Genomic DNA, 21,329 nt, shown 5'->3' with positions numbered 1-21,329 from the left:
GAAACTACAGTCACCTTCATCATATACCTTATCTGAGGGAGACAGACATGAACTGAACTCTTCTTCTGATGCTTTATGAATGAGATGAGGCTCATCTCAGGGAGGGGAGCAAAATAATTTATCTCAGGGAAATGTATTGTTGTTAAGCCAAGTTCATGTATGCACAGGTTTATCTAGGTGACAGAAATAGAATAAAAAGGAATTAAACTACTCTATAAGAGGGTTGCTGGGTCAACTGGTAGTTCTTCTTTTAACTCTCTGAGAAATTGCCATACTGCTTTCCACAGTGGTTGAACCACTTTACACTCTCACCAACAATGTATAAGTGTTCCTTTTACTCCACAACCTCATCAGCATCTGTTATTTTTTGTCTTTTTAATACACAGTCATTCTGACTGGTATGAGATGGTATCTCATTGTGGTTTTGATTTTCATTTTGCTAATGATCAGTGATGTTGAGCTTTTCTTCAAATGTTTGTTGGCCACATCTCTGTCTTCTTTTGAGAAGTGTTTATTCACGTCCTTTGCCCACGTTTTAATGGGGTTGTTTTTCTCTTGTAAATTTAAGTTCATTATAGATGATGGATATTAGACCTTTGTCAAATTCATAGTTTGCAAATATTTTCTCCCTTTCTGTAGGTTGTCTGTTTATTCTGTTGATAGTTTCTTTTGCTGTACAGAAGCTCTTAAGTTTAATTAGATGCTATTTGCTAATGTTTTTATTGCTTTTGGTGTCTTTGTCATGGAATCTTTGCCTGTTCCTATGTGCAGGATGGTATTGCCTAGGTTGTCTTCTGGGTTTTTATAGTTTTGGGTAGTCTTTAAGCCATAGTGAGTTGATTTTTATATAGAGTATAAGGAAGGAGTCCAGCCTCAATCTTCTGCATATGGCTAGCCAGTTATCCCAGCCCGATTTATTGAATAAGAAGTCTTTTCCCCATTGCTTGTTTTTGTCAGCTTTGTCAAAGATCAGATGGTTGTAGGTGTGTGGCCTTATTTCTGGTTTCTCTATTCTGTTCCATTGGTCTATGTTTTTGTACCAGTACCATGCTGTTTGGTTACTGTACCCCCCTATAGTATAGTTTGGAATCCCATTACTGGGTATATACCCAGAGGAATATTAATCATTCTATCATAAAGAAACATGCACATAAATGTTCATTGCAAGATTATTCACAACAGCAAAGACATGGAATCAACCTAAATACCCATCAGTGACAGACTGGTTAAAGAAAATGTGATACATATACACTATGGAACACTATGCAGTCATAAAAAAATAAAATGAGATCATATCTTTTCTGGGGACATGGATGGAGCCAGAAACTATTGGCCTTAGAAAACTAACGCAGAAACAGAAAACCAAATACTGCGTGTTCTGAATTATAAGTGGGAGCTTAATGATGAGAACTGATGAACACAAAGAAGGAAACAACAGACATTGAAGTCTACTTGAGGAAGGAGGGTGGGAGGAGGAAGAGGAGCAGAAAAGATTATGATTGGGTAGTGGGATTAATACCTGGGTGATGAAATAATCTGTTTAACAACCCCCCTGCCACCGGACACGTTTACCTAGGTGACAAACCTTCAGATGTACCCCCAAACTTAAAATAAAACTTAAAAAAGAGGGTTGCAACAGAAAGTGAGGAGGTGGCATCTCAGCACTGAACTAAGAGGATATGAGGGAAGGCTGAGAGAAGTTATGAGAGCAGGTTCAATGGAAGGGAGTCCAGACTGAGCAAGAGAAAGGTGAGAAAGAGTCACGGTGGGACCTTAATGCTGAATTCTGTTCTTTGTTCCTCTTTCTCCCCCACAGGTTTCAACATCTGTCAAAAGCAAGAACGGTGTTTTGGAGAAGGAAGGAGGTAGGACTATGTCCATGGTTAGGGCAATGTGAAATAAGATGAGAAAGGGCAGTTGCAGTACATGAAAGATTTAGAGAGAAGAAATCAAAAGTTGAACTTGGAGCAGGCAGTGGATGGCAATCATCAGGAGCATTTAAGTCTGACCTCAGGAATCCTCAGGAGTAAAGGAATGGTGATGAGGGAATGGATTACCCAAGTTACTTGAAATGAGAGCTCCGTCATTTACTCTGGATGTTTAAGAGTTAAGTATGACATGCCCATAGGACTGGAGAATCTGGGGGCATTCCAGTTATACTAAATTGATGACAATGATCAACATAGCTCACAATTCTATTTCTCTTTTCAGGTAGAATTATTTTTCACTGCAAAGTAATCATTAATGTGAAAAGCGGGTTTTTTAAAAAATTAACTTATATTTAATTAATTTATTTACTTAGCATTCTGACAAATAGAGGCAAAAAAAGTCAAGACATTCTTAGCTTTAGGAGAAAGAGAAGCAGAAAACCCCAAATAAAATATCTAAATCTTTCTTCTACTTTTGCTAAGTGGTTTTTCTTTTAGGAAAAAATGGATGGCTATAGCTGTGTAAATCTCTTCTAAGAAGTGCATATGGTAAAGGAAGGAGATCATCAAAATCTCTTTAATAATCTGTCAAATGTTATTCATTGCATTCTTATGTCTATTAACAATGTTTTCCTCTTTGGAATAGCTGTCTCCTGTGCTATAAGCAGTAATGAAGAATTGTTAACTGCATATTGAGAAAGTGAATAAAACATTTCCATCATCAAATACATTGATTAAATAATTTTTGACTCAAAATACTTTTCAAAAAAAGCTAACTGATTTTTGAGTCTTTACTCCCTTTCTTTTGATTTTTTAAATTATGAATGTTTATTTACAGACGGTACTCATGAACCACATATATGAAAAGATGTAACATAATGCAGATATGGTTATCCAGAAATAGCCCTTGAATAAACTGAGATGCAGAGACCAAATTCACATAGCTAGAAGTGCCTCAGTATTCTTGCTCCATGTATTAACATACAACACATGTCATTGAGTTCATTTTGGTCTTCAAGCTTCTTGATGCCAATAATCATCAATTAATTCATTCATGATACAGCCAGCAGAATACTGTAGCCATAAGGGCACTTAGTCACTTCTCAGTTACATGTGGACTATTCATGCTCCCTTCTAAACTTCAGGCTGGCTTTGTCTTATTGGTAATATACACTCATAGATAGCTAACTTTTGGGTGCTCAGATACTTAACTTCTGAAAATATGTTGGAATAAACCAAATATAAATAAAAGATTAGATCTACCATTGAGATGAAACATATTCTAAGATAAAAAATATATGACTTCTCAATGAATTGTTATTTCTGTCTACAATACTTTTTCTGTATGATTGATGAATATCATCAAGAATAGGCTGCCTACAATGTTGATAACTAAGTTTACTTTGCAATTCTAAATGCAGTTCATAGCACTTTATTAGTTCAGAGAGAGGTTAGTAAGATGAATCCAGTTTCCATAAGCCCTTCTAAATGGGAAGTGAGACCTCTCCCACATGAATGAGTATTTTTAATGAGTTAGAGATAAAAATAGTGTATCTAAATGTTCCCTTGGCGGAGAGGTTGTGTATAGGAGCTCTCTATTGCCAAACTTTCACATAAGGTCAAACCCAGGATTACAAGCTATAACCATGTTTGCCATCTTTAAAGCAATTCTTCATGTTTAAGAACAAATCAATTTTTTGACATACAGTGCCCAAGTATGGGGTCTGGTATAACTTTAGGGAGACAGAGTCTGTTGTGTATCTAAAATCAACCCATAAGTACTGGTGGACAATCGATAAAGATTGCTGAATGAAAGAAGTAATAAATACTGTCCTCAACAATGTCAATGTTTCATTATCTAAAAATGTTTACTTGTGTTCTCTGTGTGATACTAGATCCCTGCCAGCAACTGGTCATGCTCACATGCCTCGCTAGAAATAAAACACCAACACAAAACACAACAAATGAACTGTTTTTGATAGGCATTTGAAAAAACCTATAGCAAGCAGTGTTGATCATGGCTCTAAGAATGCAAGTTAATTAAATTTGATGATATCTGAAATACTTAAACCTTTATTTATTAATAAACATCACAGAGGGAAAAGAAACATTCAAATGGCACAAAGTAGGTAAAATAAATGTTTACTATTTTTAGTCTCATTTAAAATCTTTTGTCAGTTGAATTTACTCTAAGCTTTACAAAAAGGATTCTTACATAGAAGAGAAAGACATATTTTACCAAAAGAAAGAAGTAAACAAATGTTTAATTCCATTATACCTTCTAAATTGAGAACTGTTGTGAATAACTTCCCTAATACTGTGAAAATTAGCTGGTGATGATTAGAGGCCAAGGCAAGAATTTCATAATGAAGACAAAATACATAAGCTTCTTTCAAACACAGGGGTCCATGCATACATGTACTATTGCTGTTTTTAAATTCAGGCTGAATGAAAATAACTTACCTGACACAACAATAATGAGAATCTTAGCATTGGTACCTAAGAGACTATGGAAGAATTTCAGGGTAGCTGGGATGTCTTTTACATAATACAGCATCTAGAAATGAGGAAAAAGAGAAATGAGATGCTTCTTTATGTTGAAGTCTTTATTGCTTGGGCTAGATACTCCTAGAAAGTTTGATTTTCTAGTTGAGTTAATTTTTATTGAAGAAAACACTTAAGAAATTTAAAAATAAAAGACGTTGCATGAAGACATAGAACAATAATGTGAGAAAATATTTGGGGAAATGGAAAAGTATGGTATTTGTTCGACTAGAGTCAAATGGTTTTAAATTTACTCTTTCTGGCTGCCATAGCATAGACATTTATAGCTGGAGACACTTAGTCACCATTCCACATGGGGACATGAATCCTATGCCTATTCTATATCGTGAATTGCAGTTCTTCTGGGAGAAAATGGTTTCGGCACCATAAAAACGGATCCCATTTCATGGACCGTTGCTTTACAATTAAGCCCTTTGCACTAGCTTCTCCATATGCTCACAGATGCTTTTTTAAAATCACAGAAAATGTGACAGGCTCTGATGATGACAGATTCTGTAGGAAGTTGGACTAAATAAAGCATGAGGTTATCTGCTTGGCCACAGGGTGTTTAGGGGTCAGGCCACCCATTTTTAATAATTATGGACCAATCTCTAGTGAAGTACAGGCCTTTCCACCCAACACAGAGCTTGGACTTAGGTATTGACAATGGGAAGTTGTTCCCCATGGCTTGCATCTTTGGACCCCACCCCCATAGACACTTCTTATATCTCATCTTCATCTTTGTTGGACAAGAATTCAATGTTCCAAATAGCCTGTCCTTAGAGAACTCATTGCACAAAAGAAAAGTACTTTAGCTATGCCTCTTTCATATGAATGAATGAAATAAAATGGACCTGACCTGTGCATGGCTCATGGTACCTTAGGGACCACACTCCACATTTTCCACCACAGGGACCATAGGCAGGTACCCAAATATAGCAAATCAATATGATGACTAATAATCTGCAATATGACCTGGATAGAAATGCAGAGGTGGCCCATAGAAGATCCCTTAAATTTTTCTCAAAGACAGTGAAATTTTCTGAATTGACATTGAGGTTGTAAAAGTATCATGAGTGTGTGAGGACTATAGTGAGTAACAGAGAGGCACAGATGCTGCACAGAAAAATGGGGCGTAGACAGAGATGGAGAGAGAAGAACAGGATAGAGATGCAGAGGGAAACAGAATTGCTGTAAGAAAGAAGGAAGAAACATGGAAGTTTTAAGAGAAATAGGAAAGAGAAGTTGATTCCCGAAATCAAAACATTTATTACAGAGAAAAGAATAGGATCCAGGGTTAAGCAGAGGGAGTGTTTTTTGATAAAAGGAGGTTTTTGCAGTAAGATGGAAGAAGGAGATGGTGCACAAATGCAGTTATGTTTGCAAAGTTAGTAGGTGAAAAATGAGTTTCTATCTCGTAGTTTCTATTTTCTCTATACATTGTGAAGTGAGGTCATCGGTTCAGAATGAATGATCTGGAAGAGACTGCAGGAGTAGTAAGGAGAGAGGGGAGTTATAAAACAGTTATGTGAGGAAGTGGGAACAAAAGCAAATCTGGTAGAGAAATATCTTGGCATCCTGGACAGTGAAAAGTACTACCTGACAGGCAAAAGATTTCATCAGCTAAAGAAGCAGAGACATAGAATTGCCTGTATATGACAAAATCGGAGTATTTCTTCCTTTGACTTGTAGTAAGTTTATTCTTTTGGGGTGACTATCGTAGACCAGGAAGAAAAATAGTGTTTTGTTGTTAATCAAGTGGTATTGCCAAAATATGTACATTTCCCAATGGTAACCAGCTTCCAAAACCCATACATCCCTTATGCTATTCAGAAATATTAGTTATCTCTGGAAATCCAGCCCCATGTTATCTACTCAATAGTCACTCCTTTTCTATAACATGTGTGAGTCAGTTTGTTGGATCTGGATGATGGAAGTACAAATTTATTGAACTGAGGCATCATTTAATCTGCCCCTTCGACGATATGTCCACTACAGAAACACTCTGGGACATTGGTCCACCCAAACCTTTAGAGTCACTAGAGAATATGTTATGATGTTATCATTCTCAAATCTCTATATAAACATTCAATGATATAAAAATAAATTAAAGACTGGGTGCAGTGGCTCACACCTATAATTCCAACACTGTTGGAGGTTGAGGTGGGAAGATCACTTGAGCCCAGGATTTCAAGACCAGTCTGGGCAACATAGTATGGCCGCAGCTCTACAAAAAATAAAAAAATTAGTTGGGTGTGGCGGTGCACACCTGTGGTCTCAACTAACCAGGAAGTTGGAGTGGGAGGATTGCTTAAGCTCAGGAGGTTAAGGCTACAGTGAGCTAAGATCATGCCACCATGCTCCAGCCTGGGTGACACAGTGAGACTCCCATCTCAAAAAAAGAAATAAGAATTAAGCCAACATTTTTAACAATGGATAACTGTAGATGTATTTTGATTAGAGAAAACTGGTTTTTTGAATGTTAAAGAGAATCTTAGTATTATAAACATCTTCATCATTTATTTGGGCAGATCATAGTCACTTTTAAAATTAGAAATCAGAAGATTTTCATTTTCCTTTTAAAAGTTAGAATAGTAGGTATTCATTATATATACACACACATATATATATATATGAAAAGTCTTCTTTTTATAATACATATTCTTACCTGAATCATATGAATAAAGTCCCACTTTTGAACCTCCTTTTTCTCCAACATTCTTCTTTGATATTCAGATGATGTCTCGTTATGCCAAGCAAACTTTACATTCTCAAGGTTTGGTGTCTTGGCTACAAGCTCTAAAATACAGAGAAGAGATGACACACCATCAATTTTAATTGCAAATGTGGAACCCATTTCCATATATAATTTTAATGTAATCAATGTTATATACAAACAGATAGAAAGAACATTTTTCTTTCTTATGTCTGGGAGACCAGAGAGTTCATACTGCTGTTTTTCTAGTATTTAATGAAATTAGAGGTGAAAGAAAGAGTCAGTAAGAAATAATTACAAGACCCCTGGGCAGACACAGGCTATATTGTCTTAGTATTAATGAAGAATCAACTGGTGAATTTTATCAATGGAAAGTGAATTGGAAAGAGATGATATGTTTGTATAATTCAGGAGTAGGCAAACCACTGTCCAGGGACTATATCTAGCCTGCTACTTATTTTTGTATGAACTGCAAGCTAAAAACTTATATTGTTCTACTTCCTGACTTTGTGTCACTGCCATTCATGTTTCACGTCATTATATTTTTGAATGATTTAAAAAAACAAAAGAAGGATGCTATTTCATATGTGAAAATGATATGAAATTCAAATTTTAGTGTTTACAAATAAAGTTTTATTCAAACACAGCCGCGCTCATTAGTTTACCTTTTTTTGGCTGCCTTTGTGGTACATGGCAGGTTGATTAGTTGTGACAGAGACTGGACTGACCTTCTGAGTCTAAAATATTTACTATTTGGTCTTTGCCAGGAAAAGTTTGTGAACTTTTACTGTAACCCACTAAACATAAGCTCTTTAAGGTTGGTTTAAATAATTCTGGATCAATGAATGAATCTCTATCTAAGCATAAACATCAAAAGGTAATCATTGATGACAACTGGGGAATGGATTAAGTGTCAATAGAAAAGGGAGTTTATTATTCACTGTTCACATTTTGAGATGTTTAGTCATGCCTGCCAAGAACTAATTCAGTTCTTCTCCCACTAAGCTTGTGAATAGCATACCACAGTAACTATATTATTAATCATTCAAGGGAACAATTTGAGTTGAGTCTTTTGGGATAGGATCTGGGGTAGAGGACCAGGAGTTACAGGTACCTTTGTATTTGGCAATTTGTTCAGCACTTGGCTCAACAACTTCATTGTTGATACAAACTCTTGGGTATTGAGCCTGAACTTTGGAGACAATTTGAAGATCAATTTCACCTGGAAGATAAACATATGGGACAGGTCACATCATTCCAGCAAGAAATGATTAAAAACAATTTTAGCTGATTTATTATTTGCCCTACCTTTACTAGGAAAGCCTAGCATAAATAAAGAATAATGTTCAACTGCTGCCCTGCCATGAGGCCTGTGATGCTGAACAGTTAGGTTTTAAGTAGGCATAGTAATGTGACTCAAGGAGGGCTGTGAGTGCCATTCATTCGTTCATATGATCTTTAACATCTATCACTATATTTCATCAAATCAAAGATGCTGTTGATTGTAGAAGGAAATTAACCCTTATTTTTGTTTCACCAAGTTTTAAAAAAAGCCACTGTCAATTATAATTTTAAGATTTTATCAACTGGACAGCATAACAATATCAGAGGTATTAAAATATGAAAAAAAAATGCACCTCAGAATTGGTAGAGTAGGCTAGGCCAGAAGAGTACAAGAAAAAAAGTCAGATTAAAAAGGGGTACAAATAAGTCAGGTAAAATAAAGAAGAAAAACATGTCAGATATCTGCCCTCATAAACCCTATTATCTGTGACGCAGACACAGAAATAGCCCTGGCTCAGTTGAATCAAGGTAGGAAAGGGGAAGAGAATATGTGGGGAGAGGACGAGAGATGAGGCCAGCGTGACGGTGCTTCATGGGGAAAGATCACTCGTGAACTCTGTCACTCTCAGGGTAAATGGAAGTTAGCCCAGAAACTGTGGGGAAGTGAGGGATTGCAGATACAGGGGACAAGATGACAGACACACACACAGAAAATAAAAGAGTGTATTTGGAACTACTAGCAGTCTGGATTTCTTAGAATATGGAGCAAGGCAGGGCCTCCAAGCAAGAGGTGATTCCAGAAAGGTATGGTGAGGTGACTATGAGCAAGGCAGATATTTATTCATACTTATATGATTCATATTATTATATGAATATAATAATTATATTATTCATATATATTATTCATATTATACCATTTTTCAGGCACTGCACTAGGCTCTACAGAATGATTATAAGAAGGGTCAGTAGATACCTGCCCTGGTGAAAATTCAGCCTGTAAGGGATAGTGTAAGAGAGATGACAATAATCAGATGGACTTGAGTTTTAAACCTGTCTTCTTCACTTACTCGGTGTATACGACTTTGGGCAATTTGCTTTACCTCTCCAAGCTTCATTTTTTTAATTAGAAAAATAAAAATAATAATAGTAACTAATTTATTAGTTGTGAGGGTTAAATGAAGTAATGCATATAATACACAGTGCAAAATAAAGTTGGCACTGAATAAATGTTAGCTGTTCATTATTTTTATTGTTATCTTGAGTCCATCTCTTGAAAATACTTCTTCTCTCCCTATTGCTGATACCTCCAACTTATGTTTTGCACTTTTATTCAATTACGTTATGATGTTGACCTTCATTAAAATGGAAATACCTCCTGGCAAGATTAGCATAGGAAAATGATGTTAGTCTTTAACATTTGGCATAAATGACATTAACAGAAACTTTCCAAGGTTGCACATGGCAGGAAGCAAAAGCAGAGGTCATAGGACTGGGAGGTCTGGAAGGAAACAGATGAGGAAAATAAACCAGGAACAGAAGATGCTAGACTAGGAAAAGACAGTGGTCCAGGAGCATATGAGAGTCCCAAGTACTGGCAATAGGAGATGGCATACATGGTGTGTGTGGAGGGAAGGAGGGAGAGTGGGAAGGAAGCTGAAATAGAGTATGAAGTCACTTATGTGACCATTTTCTTCACAGCCAGTCCTACCTACTTAAAATCGTGTATCTCTTCATTGATAACTATAGCTGCCATTTATTATTGGCCACCTACTAATTGCTAAACACTGTGCTAGGCTCTTTACCTGGAACATCTCATTAATCCTGACAGCAAGTTCCATGATATTATTAATATTCCCAACTGGATTAGGTGATTTGAGTATGTTGACATTCAAGGGATATTGATATACCTGAAGTTTAAGTCACATTTGTCTAAATCTACAATATTTGTTCTTCTAACTACTTCATATAAGAAGTAGAAAGATAACAAATACTAAAAAGACATGAAAAACTTTTAATTCTTCTGTTCAGCAACCATTTTGAAGGGAAAAAAAGATAACTAAGACAAAAGCCTGATAAGAATAGCTGTGGGCTAATGGGAAATAGATTATAGTTTGCCCCCAAAAGACTAGAGACCAAAATTTTCTGTTCTTGCCTCATATTAACCTAGTCACACATTTTAAATGAAAAATTTGAGGATCTCAAATTTGACATTTTGAAAAAGATAACTGAAGTGAAATTATATTCCCTCAGGGCTTGATGAGCTCTCCTCCAAAGATGGACTTAGACATTTCAGGTTGGCCTGGTTGGCAAAATACATCTAGCACAATCTGGAACATGTTCACAGCCAGGCAGTCCCTCTTCCTGGGGCACTGATAGAGGACACAATGCTAGAATCACAATTGACATACAGAAACCATTGGTTTGCATAACAGCCTGTAGAGTGTAAGCCCATGTGTGCTGGATTCCTAGCAAAAATAAATTAAGTTTAAGAAGAGGCGATAATGCAACTATTTCCTTAAGAGTCAATTAGAACATAAAATCTATTTCTGACCTCATAAGTAGGGTGACCATACGTGTTTGTCAGGGACATTTCCATTTTATACCTGTTGTTTTAGTGTCCATCTGCTTTTGTTTTTTGGTCCTAACTTGTTCATGTTTGTTGGCCACATAAATGTCTTCTTTTGAGAAGTGTCTGTTCATATCCTTTGCCCCCTTTTTGATGGGGTGGTTTGTTTTTTTCCTATAAACTCATTTAAGTTCCTTGTTAATTCTGGATATTAGACCTTCGTCAGATGGGTAGAGTGCAGAAATTTTATCCCATTCTCTAGGTTGCCTGTTCACTCTGATGATAGTTTCTTTTGCTGTGCAGAAGCTTTTTAGTTTAATTATATCCCATTTGTAAATTTTGGCTTTTGTTGCAATTGCCTTTGGCATTTTTGTCATGAAGTCTTTGTCCATGCCTAGGTCCTGAATGGTATTGCCTAGATTTTCTTCTAGGTTTTTATGGTTTTGGGTTGTACGTTTAAGTCTTTAATCCATCTTGAGTTAATTTTTGTGTAAGATGTAAGGAAGGGGTCCAGTTTCAGTTTTCTGCATGTGGCTAGCCAGTTTTCCCAGCACCATTTACTGGATAGGAGATCCTTTCCCTGTTGCTTGTTTTTGTCAGGTTTGTTGAAGATCAGATGGTTGTAGATGTGTGGTGTTATTTCTGAGGTCTCTGTTCTGTTTCATCTGTCTCTATGTCTGTTTTGGTACCAGTACCATGCTGTTTTGGTTACTGTAGACTTGTAGTATAGTTTGAAGTCAGGTAGCATGATGCCTCCAGCTTCGTTCCTTTTGCTTAGGATTGTCCTGGCTATATGTGATCTTCTTTGATTAGATATGAAACTTAAAATAGCTTTTTCTAATTCTGTGAAGAATGTCAATGGCATTTTGATGGGAATAGCATTGAATCTACAAATCAATTTGGGCAGTATGGCCATTTTCATAAAATTGATTCTTCTTATCCAGAAGGATGGAATGTTTTCCCATTTGATTGTATCCTCTCTTACATCCTTGAACAATGCTTTGTAGTTCTCCTTGAAGAGGTTCTTCACATCACTTTTTGCTGTATTCCTAGGTATTTTATTCTCTTTGTAGCAATTGTGATTGGGAGTTCATTCATGATTTGGCTCTGTGTTTGTCTGTTGTTGGCGTAAAGGAATGCTTGTGATTTCTGCACATTGATTTTGTATCCTGAGACTTTGCTGAAGCTGTTTATCAGTTTCAGAAGTTTTTAGGCCGAGACAATGGGGTTTTCTAAATATGCAATCATGTTGTCTGCAAACAGAGACAATTTGACTTCCTCTCTTCCTATTTGAATACCTTTTATTTCTTTCTATTGCCTGATTGCCCTGGCAACAACTTCCAATACTATGTTGAATAGGAGTGGTGAGAAAGGACATCCTTGTCTTGTACCAGTTTTCAACAGGAATGCTTCCAGCTTTTGTCCAGTCAATATGATATTGGTTGGATAAGTTTGTCATAAATAGTTTTTATTATTTTGAGATATGTTCCATTAATACCTAGTTTATTGAGAGTTTTTAACAAGAAAAGATGTTTAATTTTATCAAAGGCCTTTTCTGCATCTATTGAGATAATCATGTGGTTTTTGTCTTTCGTTCTGCTTATGTGATAGAATATGTTTTTTGATTTGTGTATGTTGAACCAGCCTTGCATCCCAGGGATGAAGCCAACTTGATCCTGGTGGATAAGTTTTTTGATGTGCTGCTGAATTCGGTTTGCCAGTATTTTATTGAGGATTTTCCCATTGATACTCATCGGAGATACTGGCCTGAAGTGTCCTTTTTTTGTTGTGTCTCTTCCTGATTTTGTTATCAGGATGATGCTGGCTTCATAAAATGAGTTAGGGAGGCATCCCTCCTTTTCAATCGCTTGTAATAGTATCTGAAGAAATGGTACCAGCTCCTCTTTGTATTTCTGGTAGGACTCAGCTGTGAATCCATCTGGTCCTGGACTTTCTTTGGTTGGTAGGCTATTAATTACAGCCTCAATTTCAGAACTTGTTATTGGTCCATTCAGGGATTCCACTTCTTCTTGGTCTAGTCTTAATTGAGCGGGGGGAGGGGAAGTGCCCAGGAATTTAACCATTTCTTTTAGAGTTTCTAGTTTATTATGTAGAGGTGTTTATAGTATTCTCTGATGGTAGTTTGTATTTCTGTGGGGTCAGTAGGGATATCCCCTTTATCATTTTTTATTGTGTCTATTTGATTCTTCTCTCTTTTCTTCTTTATTAGTCTAGCTAGCAGTCTGTCTATTTTGTTAATTTTTTCAAAAAACTAGCTCCTGACCTCATTGATTTTTTTTTTCGAGGTTTTTTTGGGTCTCTATCTCCTTTAATTCTTCTCTGATCTTAGTTATTTCTAGTCTTCTGTCAGCTTTTGGATTAGTTTGTTCTTGCCTCTGTAACTCTTTTAATTGTGATGTTAGGGTTTCAACTTGAGATCTTCAAGCTTTCTGATAGGGCCATTTAGTGCTATAAACTTCCCTCTTAACACTGCTTTAGTTGTGTCCCAGAGATTCTGGTAGGTTGTCTCTTTGTTCTTGTTGGTTTCAAAGAACTTCTTGGTTTCTGCATTAATTTCATTATTTACCCAGGAGTTATTCAGGAGCAAGTTGTTTAATTTCCATGTAATTGTGTGGTTTTGAGTGAGTTTCTTAATCCTGCGTTCTAATTTCATTGCACTGTAGTCTGAGATGCTGTTATGATTCCAGTTATTTTGCATTTGCTAAGGAGTGTTTTATTTCCAATTATGTTGTCAATTTTAGAATAAGTGCCAAGTGGCATTGCAAAGAATGTATATTCTGTTGGTTTTGCAGATGTCTACTAGGTCCAGTTGATCCAGAGCTGAATATCCTTATTAATTTTCTGTCTCATTGATCTAATACTGACAGTGGGGTGTTAAAGTCTTCCACTGTTATTGTCTGGGAGTATAGCTCTCTTTGTAGGTCTCTAAAAACTTGTTTTATGAATCTGGGTGCTCTTGTATTGGGTGCATATATATTTAGAATAGTTAGCTCTTCTTGTTGAATTGTTCCCTTTACCATTATGTAATGCCCTTGTCTTTTTTGATCTTTGTTGGTTTAAAGTCTGTTTTGTCAGAGACTAGGATTGCAACCCCTGTTTATTTTTTGCTTTCCATTTGCTTGATAAATTTTCCTCCATCCCTTTATTTTGAGCCTATGTGTGTCTTTGCACATGAGATGGGTCTCCTGAATACAGCACACTGATGGGTCTTGACTCTATCAAATTTGCCAGTCTGTGTCTTTTTAATTGGAACATTTAGCTCATTTACATTTAAGGTTAGTATCATAATGTGTGAATTTGACCCTATCATCATGCTGCTGTTTGGTTATTTTGTACACTAGTTGTTGCAGTTTCTTCATAGTGTCATTGGTCTTTATATTTTGATGTGTTTTTGCAGTGGCTGCTACTGGCTTTTTCTTTCCATGTTTAGTGCTTCCTTCAGGAGCTCTTGCAGGGCAGGCCTGGTGACAACAAAATTCCTCAGCATTTGCTTGTCTGGAAAGGATTTTATTTCTCCTTCACTTATGAAGCGAGTTTGGCTGGATATGAAATTTTTTTTTCTTTAAGAATGTTGAATATTGGCCCGCAATCTTTTCTGACATGTAGAGTTTCTGCTGAGAGGTCTGCTGTTAGTCTGATGGGCTTCCCTTTGTAGGTGACCTGGCCTTTCTCTCTGGCTGCCCTTAACAATTTTCCTTCATTTTAATCTTCAATCTGATGATTATGTGTCTTGGGGAGTATCTTATTATGATTTTCTTATGGAGTATCTTAATGATGTTGCCTGTATTTCCTGAATTTGCATGTTGGCAGTCTTGCTAGGTTGAGGAAATTCTCCTGGATAATATCCTGAAGTGTGTTTTCCAGCTTGTTTCCATTCTCTCCATCTCCTTCTTGTACTCCAATCAATTGTAGGTTTGGTCTGCTTATGAAGTCCCATATTTCTTGGAAGCTTTGTTCATTCCTTTTCATTCTTTTTTCTCTAATCTTATCTGCATGCCTTATTCCAGGAAGGTGGTCTTCAGACTCTGACATCCTTTCTTCCACTTGTTTGATTCAGCGATTGATACATGTGTACGCTTCAGGAAGTTCTTGGGCTGTGTTTTTCAGCTCCCTCACATTGTTTATGCTCCTCTCTAAACTGGTTATTCTAGTTAGCAATTCCGCTAACATTTTATCAAGGTTCTTAGCTTCTTTGTATTGGCTTAGAACATGCTCCTTTAGATCTGTGTAGTTTTTTATTACCCATCTTTTGAAACCTACTTCTGTCAATTTGTCCATCTGATCCTCCCTCCAGTTCTGTGACCTTGATGGAGAAACATTGAAATCATTTGGAGGAGCAAAGACAGTCTGACCTTTTGGGTTTTTGGCATTGTTTCATTGATATTTTCTCAACTTCTTGAGTTTGTCTAGTTTTGGTCTTTGAGGCTGCTAGCCCTTGGACAGGGTTTTTGTGGAGACTTGTTGTTGTTGTTGACGCTGTTGTTGTTGCTTTCTGCTTGTTTGTTTTTCTTTCAGTGTTTAGGTCCCTCTTCTGTAGGGCTGCTGCCATTTGCTGGGGGTTCACTTCAGGACCTATTTATCTGGTTCACTCTTGTGCCTGGAGATGTTACTCAAAGAGGCTGGAGAACAGCAAAGTTGAGTGCCTGCTTCTTCTGGGACTTCTGACCTTGAGGGGCACCAGCCTGATGCCAGTAGGAACACTCCTGTATAGGGTGTCTGACAACCTCTAATTGAAGAGTCTCACCCAGTTGGGTGGCATGGGGAACAGGACCTGTTGAACACAGTGCCTCACTTGGGGGGAACCCACTTGTCTGGGCTGCCTGGATTCCTCAGAACTACCAAGAGGAAAGGCTAAGTCTGCTGGTCCACAGAGACTGCAGCCATCCCTCCCCATAGGGACTCAGGCCCAGGGAGATTCGGGTTCAGTCCCTGAGCCTCTGGCTGGCGTTACTGGAGTTCGGGTGGGGAAGACTTACCCAGTGAGGAAGGATGGGTCAGGGTCAGGCCTGAAGAGGCACTCTGGCCACAGACTGCCACAGCCAGTGTGTTGGACTGGGAGGGACAAGTCTTGGGACCAAGCTGTCCAGCCTCCCTTTCTCCAGCAGGGGAAAAGCACAGCCTGGGGCTATAGAGATGGATGCCGCCCTTCTCCTGCCCAGGGAGCTTTGTGTTAGGCAGATGCGAATCCCAGTGCTGTCTCCTGCTCCTCCTCCAAGGAGCTCAAATAGCTTTGACAGCAGGCAGCCACAGCCAGTGCTGGTCACCCCTCCCTCCAGGAGTTCGGTAGGCTTAAGCAGATTCCCTCCAATTGAGAGGCTAAGAGTCTGTGCATTCTTGGGTTGGGACGCTAGTCCCTGGTGGTGTGGGTTCACGAGTGGGATCTTCCAATCAGTGGGTTGCACAGTTCTGTGGAAAAAGCACGCTCACCCATTGCCTCTCTTGGCTGGTGGGAGAGGACTCTCCCATCCCATGGGGCTGTCGTGTGGGCCGCCACACCACACTGTTCTTCTTTCTCTTCGTGGTTCACGCCAGCCTCCTAGTCAGTTCTGATGAGAGAATCTGGATGCCTTGGTTGCTGGTGAAGTATTCACAAGCTTATTATGGTTTTTTTCGATGGGAGCCTCCAAACGCTGCTGTTTCTAGTTGGCCATCTTGGCCCTGCCCTGTGTTACTTTTATAATAGGTATTAGTATTTCTTACTGTTATATATATGTAAGAAATAATACAATCATCTATATCTATAGCTAGCTATATAAATATCTACTTCTATTTACATACATATATGTATCTATAGAAATGCATGTATATGCATATATCAATATGTGTGATATTATTTTATATCTATATATATTAGTTTTTATCTATGGCTCCTGGCTTATGATTCCCATAGCCCTTACTAATAGTCTTTTATTATAATGTTATGGTGCTTTTGGCATCAGGAGCAGACCTCAGAAAACCTTTCACCTACACAAGACAGGACTAAAACATTTTTCCACCTTTCTGATTGAGGGTCATAAGACCTCGTTTCAGAGGAGGTCCTGTCCCATATTCTAGAGGAATTAATGCTGCACAGAGAGGCCAAGAAGAATCTGAACAGATAGGCCTCACTGGGTTTCCCCACTCAGTCTATCAGTATTAGATTGCAACCTTTTTTGTCCAATCACGTTACTGCATGGTTGTCCATGCTTCAGTCATGCCTATCTAATGAAGTCTTCATAAAAGGCCCAAGAGAACAGGATTTGAAGAGCTTCCAGATAATGAACATGTGTAGGCTCCTGAAGGGTGGCATAGCCAGGCAGAGCATGAAAGGTCTGTGTACCTTCTCTCATACCTTACCTTATGCATCTCTTCATCTGTAGCCTTTGTAACATCCTATATAATAAACCAGCAAATGTAAGCCAGTTTCCCTGAGTTCTGTGAGCCACTTTAGTAAATTAATCAAACCCAAAGAGGAGTTGTGGAAACCTCAACTTGAAGCTGGCTGCTCAGAAGTTCTGGAGGCCCAAACTTGCAACTGGTGTCTGAAAAGGGGACAGTCCTTGTGGAACTGGGCCCTCAACCTGTGGGATCTGACATTATTTTCAGGAAGACAGCATCAGAATTGAATTGAATTGGAAGACACCTAATGGTATCTGCTGCTTGGTGTTGGGAGGAAAAAAACCTCATGCATTTGGTCATAGAAGTCTTCAGTGTAGAATGTTGTGGTGAGACAGCAGAGGAAAAAGTTTGAGTTTTTCCCTCAGAATATATACATATGTACATATAAATATATGTGTGTATATATACATATCCGTAAGATATAAATTCATAAAATAAAATATTCCTTGACATTGTATTCTATATGATTTGCTTTTCAGTATCCCTCAGAAATAGGAGACATGTATTTTTAAAAACTAATTTATACCCATAATCTCCAACATAATATTGAAAGAGAAGAACAAAGTTGGAGAACTGACACTACCTGACTTCAAGACTTACTATAAAGCCATATTAATCAAAACAGCCTGGTATTGGCAAAAGAATAGACAAACAGATCAGTGGAACAGAATAGAGGGACCAGAAATAGACCCACATAAATATAGTCAACTGATCTTTGACAAAGGAGCAAAGGCAATACAATGGAGCAAAGATAGTCTTTTCAACAAATGGTGCTGCAACAACTGGATACCCACCTGCAAAAAAATGAATCTAGACACGGACCTTACATCCTTCACAAAAATTAACTCAAAATGAATCATAGAACTATGTGTAAAACATAAAACTGTAAAATTCCTAAAATATAACATAGAGGAAAACCTAGATGACCTTGGGTATGGCGATGACTTTTTAGATAGAAACCAAAGGCATCATCTATGAAATAATTAATAAGCTGAACTTTATTAAAATTAAAAACTTCTGCTCTACAAAAGAAAATGTCAAGAGAATGAGATGACAAGCATGAAAGAAAATAATTGAAAAGAGCACATCTGAAAAAGGACTATTATCCAAAGTTTACAAAGAACTCTTAAATCTCAACAACAAGAAAACAACCAGCACAATTAACAATTGGGTCAAAGACCTAAACACCTCACCAAAGAAGATATATAGATGACAAATAAATATATAAAAATATATTTCATATCATATGCTATCAATGAAATGCAAATTAAAACATTAACGAAATACCATTACACACCTGGAAGGGCCAAGATCCAGAGCACTAATGACAACAAATGCTGGGAAAGATGTGGAGCAACAGGAACCCTCATTCGCTGCTGGTGGGAAAGGTAAATCTGGGGCCACTTTGGAATACAGTTTGGCAGTTTCTTAAAAAACTAAGCATAATCTTACCACAGGATTCAGTAATCAAGCTCCTTGGTTTCTACCCAAAGGAGTTGAAAACTTATAGTCACACAAAAATCTGCACATAGATGTTTATTAGCTTTATTCATAATTGCCAAAGCTTGGAAGTAACCAAGATGTGTCATTCAGCATATAAACTGATAAGTAAAAGAACAAACAAACAAACAAAAAATCTGTGGTACATGCAGAAAATAGAACATCATTCAGCGCAAGAAAGAAATGAGTTACTAAGCCATGAAAAGACATGGAAGAAACTTAAATGCATATTATTAACTGGAGGGAGCCAATCTGAAAAGCTTACATGCCGTATGATTTCAACTAGATGATATTGTGGAAAACACAACATTATGGAAACAGTGAAAAGATCAGTGGTTGCCAGGGGCTGAGGGGTGGAGGTGAAGGGATGGAGCATAGATGATTTTGGGGGCAGTAAAACTACTCTGTATAATACTATAATGGTGGATACATGCCATTATACATTTGTTTAAACTCATGGAATACATCACCAAAAGTAAACCCTAAAGTAAACTATGAGCTTCTAGTAATTATGTGTCAATGAATGTTTATCAATTGTAGCAGACTGTAATTCTGGGAGGGAATATATATATAATGGGGAGACTATCCATGCTTGAGAGCAGGGGTTGTATGGGAAATCTCTGTACCTTGCTGTCAATTTATCTGCAAACCCTAAACTTCTCTTTAAAAAACCTTTCTTTAAAATAAAACAACAAGGACAAAAATATTTATTTTTATTTTTTTGAGACAGCCTTGCCCTGTTGCCCAGGCTGGAGTGCAGTGGTGCGATCTTGTCTCACTACAACCTCTGCCTCCCAGGTTCAAGTGATTCTCCTGCCTCAGCCTCCCAAGTAGCTGGGATTACAGACACGTACCACCATGCCAGGCTAATTTTCATATTTTTAGTAGAGACGGGGTTTCACCATAATGGCCAGGCTGGTCTCGAACTCTCGACCTCTGGTGATCTGCCTATGTTGGCCTCCCAAAGTGCTGGGATTACAGGCGTGAGTAATCATGCCTTGCCAACCAAAAGATTTATATAATCATCTTGTCTATAAAAAGAAAAGGAGGGGGTCAATAGTTCAGATCTGTCATATTACAGTCTTGTTTAACCATTTAACATTTAGTTCATTTAGTTTTAAGTATTATCTTTTCTTCAAACATTCACCCATTCTGTTTGTTATTCATCATCACTCCAAGTTTCTTCTTCCTTTATCTTCCTTTCCTGGCCATCACGAAGTTTACTTTGTCTCTCCTGTCCCTACTGGCAATGCCCTTATGCAGGCCAAGATTATTCATCTTTGGAATACTGCAATAATATTCTAAAAGGTCAGCCTACCTCTGGTCTTGTATTCCTCAAAGCCCTTACCATGACAACCATTTTAAACACTGCTAAGCAAACCCATCACTTCCCTGCTTAAAATCTTCTAGTGACTATAAAATGCATGCAGGTCAAGCTGCTCCACTAAACATAGACTATCTGCCTGGCCCTTAGTCTCATCTTTCACAGTTTTATATTCTGAAATTTGTGGCTGCAGAAGCCCTGAATTGCTTGCATTCTACCCTCTTTCCTTTATGTACCATCCTCTCCCATGCTTTCTCCTCTGCCTAAAAAGCTCTCCCTCACTTATTCACTTCAACTGGCTAACTCCTACACATCTAAAACTCTACCACTCATAGCTGATAATCTTAGTGGTCTTTCCCACAGAGCCCAGAAGCAGCATGAGAATCCTCCCAACACTACCCATCAATTGACTGGAGCTGGTAACACAGATAAAACACACTTGTCTTTACTGATCTAAATTACTGCTTTTCTTCATTTATATGATATACTAGCAAAGGCTTGGTTCCAATAAGTTTGTTAAAAATAACTAAGGATACTTAAATGCTGGATTGAATAACTGAGCTGGTTTGATCATTAATCATTGCAAGCATATGAGAGGTTATTATACCGTATAGAACCATGAGCCATCAGAATAAGAGATTCAAAGTTAAAAAAACAAAATAAAACAAAAAAACAAAAACAAAAAAAAACAGTGGCCATTTGTCCTTTCTAACTGAATCCTTCAGAGCAGGACCCACAATGTTATGAATATGTTCCAGTATCAGGTATGAAGTGCTCTGCAAATGCTTTCAGAGAGAACACAAGCCAAACTAATGTTTCAAAATAATGGCAGAAAGTAAACTAGAATTGAGTAAAATAATTCTGAAATTCTCAACAAATTCAGGGGTAAGTGAAAAAAATGTGGAAGGCAACAATCTACTTTTATTGTACATTGCAAAACTTTCTAGGAATCTTAAACTTGAGATCCAGAAAATGGCATTTAAGGAGAACAGGGCAATACATGCTCAGTTTACAGTCAGTCTCTTCCCACATGTGACCTCTCATGGTCATTACTTGGTCATAACTCTG

At 37.6% G+C, this 21,329-nt stretch overlaps 1 protein-coding gene across 1 annotated transcript in view; it reads right to left on the bottom strand.

Annotated features, from left to right (window-relative positions):
• The window catches only part of HNMT (histamine N-methyltransferase), a gene marked incomplete at its 5' end in the record, with an annotated part of 50,827 nt that overhangs the window by 6,819 nt on the left and 22,679 nt on the right, over window positions 1–21,329 (bottom strand). The window contains 3 exons of the mRNA XM_011995102.1: window positions 4,392–4,485; window positions 7,141–7,271; window positions 8,303–8,410. Coding sequence (XP_011850492.1) covers window positions 4,392–4,485; window positions 7,141–7,271; window positions 8,303–8,410 — 333 coding nt within the window. The remainder of the gene's footprint in view (window positions 1–4,391; window positions 4,486–7,140; window positions 7,272–8,302; window positions 8,411–21,329) is intronic.

Source organism: Mandrillus leucophaeus, unplaced genomic scaffold (assembly GCF_000951045.1).
Source record: "Mandrillus leucophaeus isolate KB7577 unplaced genomic scaffold, Mleu.le_1.0 Scaffold471, whole genome shotgun sequence".
NCBI classification, from domain to species: Eukaryota; Metazoa; Chordata; class Mammalia; order Primates; family Cercopithecidae; genus Mandrillus; species Mandrillus leucophaeus.
Note: the sequence above shows the minus strand (reverse complement) of the source record. Positions and strands in the feature narration are given on the sequence as shown.